Source organism: Solanum tuberosum, unplaced genomic scaffold (genome assembly GCF_000226075.1).
Source record: "Solanum tuberosum cultivar DM 1-3 516 R44 unplaced genomic scaffold, SolTub_3.0 scf00056, whole genome shotgun sequence".
Classification (NCBI taxonomy): domain Eukaryota; kingdom Viridiplantae; phylum Streptophyta; class Magnoliopsida; order Solanales; family Solanaceae; genus Solanum; species Solanum tuberosum.
Window position 1 is genome coordinate 2,162,311 of NW_006238986.1, and position 8,167 is coordinate 2,170,477.

At 32.4% G+C, this 8,167-nt stretch overlaps 1 protein-coding gene across 1 annotated transcript; it reads right to left on the bottom strand.

Moving 5' to 3' along the window:
- Positions 1–3,133: 3,133 nt before the first annotated feature.
- On the bottom strand, positions 3,134–7,501 carry LOC107060131 (uncharacterized). Its single transcript, XM_015307594.1, has 8 exons — positions 7,463–7,501; positions 6,630–6,715; positions 5,471–5,832; positions 5,117–5,231; positions 4,133–4,369; positions 3,894–4,015; positions 3,681–3,814; positions 3,134–3,286 (listed from the first exon to the last, which is right to left on the bottom strand). Exons 1-8 carry the CDS (start codon positions 7,499–7,501, stop codon positions 3,134–3,136), a joined length of 1,248 nt encoding a protein of 415 aa, XP_015163080.1.
- Between the last annotated feature and the right edge of the window lie 666 nt (positions 7,502–8,167).

Genomic DNA, 8,167 nt, shown 5'->3' on the forward strand with positions numbered 1-8,167 from the left:
CCTAATCGGTTACAACATAAACACCGCTACACTAGACCAACATTGATCTCACTACATCAACAACTTAAGGTAACTTCATTGAACATTTCTTCATATTTATCACCCAGAACCAATAGCTTATAGCTATAACCATAACACAACAACAAGCTACAACAAAAAAGAGCACATTCTGCCATGTTCTTCTCCATTTATTCTGCATCACTTTCATCTTCTCAACCTCTTCTTGCAACATTTTCAATTTCATACCTAGACAATCATCATCTTGTTTGAAATCTCCCGGCTTGTCAACTTCTTCAGTAACCTCAATCAATTCAAATGCAGTGGCTGAGGTTTGAGAGGATTCTACTATATTCTCAAGCTCACCCAATTTCTGTATTAGTTTAGGAATCACAAATTTCGACCTCAGATCAATATTTTTTTTATCCTTCCAACACCAAAAGTTGCAAGATCTAGAACCCTTCAATAATGAAAAAGGATGAAGGAATTAGTGGTTAATCAAATTCTTAATCGGCTAAAAAAATTTAAACAAAAATGATCTTTACCCCATAATAAGGACATGACCAATATCTTCTTCCGGGGTTATTTGAAGTCCAAGATGTTTTCAAACGCACCACAAGTCCATGATTACAATAAACTTTTTTCTTCGTAGTATAATCATCTTCTTCCATACAAAGATTTGTCAAATTAATTGATCGCATTGTGTGCTACAATTTTGTGCAAGAATTAACGAGAATCTGGAAAAAACAGAAAATAAGAAAAAGGGAGGAAAGAAAAATCAAAATAATAGATGAAGAAGAATAGGTTTGAATCTTACATTTTGAAGAACACTTCCTTCAAAGATTCAACTTTTAGGTTTGAATCTTACATTTTGAAGAACACTTCCTTCAAAGATTCAACTTTTAGGTTTGAATCTTACATTTTGAAGAACACTTCCTTCAAAGATTCAACTTTTAGGTTTGAATCTTACATTTTGAAGAACACTTCCTTCAAAGATTCAACTTTTAGGTTTGAATCTTACATTTTGAAGAACACTTCCTTCAAAGATTCAACTTTTAGGTTTGAATCTTACATTTTGAAGAACACTTCCTTCAAAGATTCAACTTTTAGGTTTGAATCTTACATTTTGAAGAACACTTCCTTCAAAGATTCAACTTTTAGGTTTGAATCTTACATTTTGAAGAACAATAATTCCTTCAAAGATTCAACTTTTAGGTTTGAATCTTACATTTTGAAGAACAATAATTCCTTCAAAGATTCAACTTTTAGGTTTGAATCTTACATTTTGAAGAACAATAATTCCTTCAAAGATTCAACTTTTAGGTTTGAATCTTACATTTTGAAGAACAATAATTCCTTCAAAGATTCAACTTTTAGGTTTGAATCTTACATTTTGAAGAACAATTCCTTTAAACATTCAACTTTTAGGTTTGAAGAGCAAAGATTTGAGAAAAATAATAAATTAAGTCGCCATTTTTTGGATGATTGGGTTGGTGAGGGAGAAGAGGTATTTAGGGTTCTTTAAAAGTGAAGATTGTTCTTCAAATGGGTAATGGGTCGGATATTACCGTTGGAGGGGTAAATTTAATTTTAAAAAAATGTTAAAAGATGACTAACGCGCCGTTCTAAGCTGTAACAACACGCGCACAAGGTTGGTGTTCGGAGGGTTGAAAATAATTCACATAAAAGGTGTTAAGGGGGGTATATAAACACCCGTGTAGTTTAAGTACTAAAGTAAGTTTTCGTGCCAAGTTCAGGGTTTTTTTTTTATGTATTTTCCCTTATATTTAGTTGGTCATATTTTGAAAAATATTTTTTTTCTATAAAAGTAAATTTCTTAAATGAGAAAAGTGAATGTAAGTAACAAAAATATTTATGGCATTTTCTTTAGATCCTTTCATGAAGAATTGTTGAAAGTGGAAGAACAAGTCTATTTTCTCAACAAAAAAAGGTTATGATGGTTTTCAGGGGCAGACCCATCGTTGGGTGTCAGATTTCATTGAGTTACTTGTTATTTCATTGACTTGGAGTTTAATATGGAGCTAAGTGAGAGATTAGAATCCTTCATAGGCTGATTAATAGTTTGATTAACCATTAAGTAGTGTAAACCCATTGGCAACTCACTTAATTAAAGATAAAAAGTGAGTGCACTAACAATTTTAAAATAGAAAAGAAATACCTCCATTGAGCATCTCATATCTATAGTACAATTAATTAAGTGAAACAGTTTGATTTTCTTATTTTGTAATGTAAAGTATATTGGATTGTGTTCTCATACATCTTCTCTTTTAATTAAACAAATGATAAAGTTAAGTACACTACACCTTAATTTGTTCCCCATTTAGAAAAAGTAAATCATTTGGACAAAAACCACTGAAAGTGTTTAAATAGAGAAACACTTTTTCTAGTTGTTAAAAGAATTGGAAAGAGGGAACCCCTCACGCCATTGTCATCGCTCAGCTCGGCTTCGGAAATTGATCGAGAGATTATTCTTTGGACAAAGTTTGTTTTAATTATTTATTTAATTGATTAAATTAAATGACCGAAACGTTTTTGATTATTTAAGTAATTAGCCAAAAAGACCTGACCGAAACATTTTTAATTATTTACATAATTAGCCAAAACAACCCGACCCAACTCTGATCCGCGCGCCCCGTGTTTAAAACGTCTTTCCCGTTTGAGAAACATGAAAGTTGTGGATATTAAGAGACAAGAGTAGCAATTGAATTGGTAAATTAGATAGTATAAGTTATGGGACTCGTAAGTTATGAAGGTAATATTTAAAAAAAGAAAAAAGAAAAATAATAAATAAATGTAGATGAAAAAAAGATAAGTGCAAATAATATTTAGGTGAAATATCCACAAAAGGTGGAATTTCAAAGGACCAAAATAGATAAAGAGAACAACTTATGTATTAGTGTTAAGTGTGCTAGTCCAATTTCAAACTCTGCATGATTATTGCCCATCAAATCTACTAGTTAATCAGTTAAATTTTAGCTAAAGATAATTGAAAATCGTTCTCGTTCATTAAAAATGTGAAAGAAGAAACAAGTAAGATGATTGTTTAAATCATGACACATATAGAAGAGATTCAAGAGAAGACAGCTCAGTTAAGAAACACACTAAAAATATTCTTTTAGGCCTCAGTTGCATTTATAACAAGCATGACAATATTCTCTCGGTAGGCACCAAAACTGTCACGATTCCTGATTTTGGGCTCTCCATGACTTTGGAACAGGGCACAAACCATTGACAAGGACTTATCATGGAACAAAAAGGTATATGGCACCTGAATCCATGAGGAAAACATAAGTTGTAAAATATCCGAAAGCATATTTTTGCCTCTCCATTTGAGAACCCCCTCCAGGTGTCATGAGAGGTAATTAATTTTTTCTACCAACTATTATGAAGATACATACTCAAATGTCAACAAAGCATATATATTCTTACACTGTAAAGTGATTTCATTCAAAATGGAAAGACGGTTCTCATTCATAAAAATGAATATCAACATTAATTCATTGTAAAAGTAGAAAGTGATAATGAACAACTCAAATATTGCATTGGCCACAAATTCCCTTGTTGCTATTTTTTGCCATCTTATACTAATCTGGTAGCTCTCGAGACAACAATGTTCAACGCTCCTTCATTTTCTCCAGCTATCATGGCTATCTCATTTCAACCTCATTCTGACATCTCCCCCCAATCATGTCTATCTCCATATCAATCACTTTGTTGCTTCCCCCTTCAGCACATTTGTTTGTATCCTGTCTCATGCGGTAAAATAATCCCCATAGAAAGTGCTCGTTGTTCCATCCTACAAAAACATCATAAAGGTAAGATGCATTGAAAGGGAATAAGAAAATGAGAAAATAACATAAAGATTATAAATGTACTTTGAGAATCACTGCACAAGGTTGTGGATGCAAGTATAAACAACTCAACATCATTGATAAGAGTTCTCATCACCAAATCCTTGTTGTGCATGAACTCCACCAAATCAATATATCTCCCAGACCTACATATAACAAAAAATGCAAATCAATTTCTAGTAAAAACAATTATGGGCAAAGGGCGCACTTTTACTTTGCAACCCTTATCCCTTTTCAGATAGATATATAGGGTAGAATCTGACCTTTTTCTCTCACTTTCGAAGAAATACAGTCCTATGTCTTCTTTACCCGGACAATGATTGTCGAATAAACTTGGCCAGATATCCCCACGCGGAACTAGTTCAAGTTTAAGAGTATCGGGCAATAGTCCTGAGAGCTCATACACTTTACGTCTAACTCTACAAGGAGGATGAGCTTGGATACAACAATTGAATATCCCGGGTGCAAGTTCTAGAGCACCTAAGATGTCAACACTTCCCCTAAGATGCAAAAATATAAAATAAGAAAGACTAATTATTATAGGGAAGCGAAGTTGAGTGGTGCAAATTCTTCAAGTAAAAAAAGGATCTTCAATATATATGTAGTCTATAAAATAATTAAAGGGAAACTTCTCTGCTTTTTGATGCATAACGAAAGCATATTCGAGTTTCAAGGACACAAAAAGATCCATGTAGCAATTTCTCCGACACAAAAACATAAAGAGAAAGTTTCACATAAAGTTAAACGTTGTTTTTCACTATAAATTTCATGAAGTTACAGAACTGAAAAAAATAAATAGAAAACAAACAATGTATGGTTCACATATAACCTACTCAACTACAATTTCTTGTTTCCCATATCTGAAAACATGAAATGGTCCATATTCCATAATACAATGACATAGAGAGGCAGCAACTTCAAATCCTCAAGGAATTTATACATAATAGGAATCAAGTTTACTACCATCTCACTAAACATTATCCATTCAGAGTATCATTATGTCACGACTCGCAACTATGTATGAGCAGAACTCTTTTCCATAGTAAGGCATATATTCTATGGTGCCCTATTCATTTTTAGTGATACTAATGGCTTCCCTAGGTAACCATTAATTTTATGGGCAACCTAGCAAAAAAAAAACTAGTATGCAAAAACAGAGATGAGCTGAATTTAAACATTTTTGGAGCTCAGTGTACCCTGTGATAACATATGTTAGTAATTAATGTGCATTTATGAAGGGTACTTACTTCCAAGAAGGAACTAGAGCAGAATCACAAGGGTGTGTCGTAGGTGAATTCATCATTCGACTCTCGTTCACAACATTAGGAGTCCTATGCTCAAGAATGGTAGAGGCACCCGGACCTAAAAAAATAGGCTACATCAAATTGAATAGAACTATAGAAGTAAATTATTTTTTCTATGAAAGCTTTACAAATATTGACAATGTAACAAAAATCATTTTGAAAGATAATATCAACATCATTGAAATAATAATAATTAGAGTATATGATAGAAAATAAAATTTCTGAAGAATAGAGGTATAAGAAGAGGACAAATCAAACCAAGTAAATGAATACAAAAGATAATGGTGAACACTTAACCTTTAGGCTTGCTAAATTTTCGGGATTTAGTTGAGACAACTCTTGAGGGGACAGTATTTGTTGGCGGTGATCCATAATTCTTGATACGTGATGACAAACCAAGTGCTTCTTCAACAGGTAGATATCTCGTTTTCCCGGTCCGTACCTCTTTTTCCCAATTAATATGTTGCCTCCGAGGAAACTTATTATGTTTCTTTGGTTGTACAATACTCTGACAAATCTTTGTAGAGGCATGTAACTTGGATTCCTTAAAACGCTCATTTTCTAGTCCACGTGGTGAAAATATTACCCCCTTTCGAATATCACATTCTTCACAACACCAATCCACTGGTGCATCTTCCCAATAGCCCATAACACAATATCTGAAAGGAAGAGAAAAATAATTATTTTTTAGAACAAGAAGATGACTATGTATGCATAAAAGATACACACAATATTTAAAAGAATTAAATGCCACAACATGCTAATGAAAGAATAGATTATACTAATATTTGCATTGGAACTAGTTCTACCTATATGCCTGTAGCAGCAGGAACTAACAACCTACATATAAATGCTACTACTAATCAGATGCTTATAGCAAGAGCTAGCAACCTACAACCTATGGCTACTTAAGCCTTTATAAATAAATTACCTTTTGAAACCTAAGCAAAAAAATCAGTGTATCCTTTAGGTGGATCCCAATATCCACTACTATTAGTATCGACAGTTGTAAAAAATGCCAGAAAGATTAGAAAATTCGAAGAAGTACTTACTCTCCCTAAGAGGTAATATCACTTCAATTTAGTCTTTTAATTCTATTCCACTTTCCATTCCTATTTAAAATTCCAAAAAAGGGGACAAAGTACGTTGGTGATCTAACTAGAAATTTTCTTCGAGAGAAGTAAGCCCTTGTGTGAAAAGATCAGTTTTCCCTTAGAAATGGCAAGTCAACCAAAATAGAAGGGGTTTAGGATTGGAACAATGTTTAAAGTTTACAAAGAATATATATATATATATATATATATATATATATATATATATATATATATATATATATATATATATATATATATATATATATATATGCACAAGGTGGTGAAGCAAGTACGAATCAGAGAGTCATGACTTTCAGCTCACCTGACTGCCCTTTCATGTTAAAAAGAGAGAGAGAACTTACTGGTGCACGTCAACATTCTTACACTGATAGCAGGTAATAATTGCTTCTTGAATACCTAAATCACCGCAAATTTCACAAAAAATTTTCTGCAAGTTCATAAGAAAAGACAAGAAATTCAGAACCAACATTACCATATGAATAGAATGAAGAATGAGAAAACAAAATGTCATCAGTTACATAAAGGTAAATCATATTAAGCAAAGTATTATCCTTGACATATTATTTTGGAAAGAAAATGGGGATTTTTTAGAGCAACAAACACAACCTGTTGGAGTTAAAGAATAAATCTTGATGCACAAAATAAATCTCTCCAGACTATTTGTCTATCTAAAACAATATGATCATATAATCTTTATAAAAAGAAAAAGAAAAAAAAATACAACCATAATGCAATATGAATTGATGTTAAATTATTTTCAACCTAAATTTCTAACAAATTAGTAAGCTGACTTTGGAGTAAAGCAAACATCCTTAGTACTGAAAGAGCAACACAAGATCCTAATACATGGGACAATTGAACTGCACGCAAAATAATTGGGAAAAAACACCTAACAAACAACAATGTATTGATAAAATCAAAGTTATTAATAGTTATGGGATGGTGATATATATGTCTCTTAATGATATAGAAGATATTATTATAGATAAAACTTGTATAGAATTCAAACTTCTGATAAAAGGAAACCATACTAGACAAACTTACTTTAGAGTCTAGAACTTTAGAAGTCAATATTGCCTATTCGAAGTATGTGCAATAAGTTGGTGCTATTACAACTTATATTATTCATATTTGGGTCACCTCATCACAAAAGTACTATTTCACATGTACTTACTTCTCTTTTGTCAAGTACTGCATCTCTTTTGTGATGCATGTATGAACTCTCAGGGTGGCACTAATCCTTGCTAGGCACGCTGCACATTTCATTGGCTTGTGGTAAACCCTATTTATTAGCGAGGCATGTTTACTTATGAAGTAACATTTCTATATTTTGAGTATAGTTAGGGACTTGTATCATATGTGATTTTGAAGTTCCATAAATATCATACCCATGTCATGTTTTATTTTGTAAAATTCTTATTGTAGCCTTGCTTTTATGACTTTATTGTTTTTTTTTATTTTAACTTTTCAGTGAATGAATTACTCAATACTTTATGAGATGCTTTGCCTTTCTCTTATATGTACCTATCATGTTCATAAGTGGTATTAGAGAACTAGGATTTGTTGATGATCATATATATAATTGAGAGTTTATACATACATTTAAGAAGTTATCTCTTTGTTCCAATTTCTGTTAAATTTCATGTGTCAAATAAGTAAGTGATGAGCAAGAAATGGAAGACTTGAGTACTGATGATACCGCCCATTGGGTAAGATTATGAAGTGTTTGTTAGTAAGGAACGATACTTAAGAATGAAATTGAAAGGGTAATGAGGGGCCAAGGAGGAGGTATATAATGGCTCAGTCCGCTAATGATATTGTTCGCTTTTGGGCCTACGCGCCCATGAATTTATAATGTGTCACTGTGGTGCCACTATAT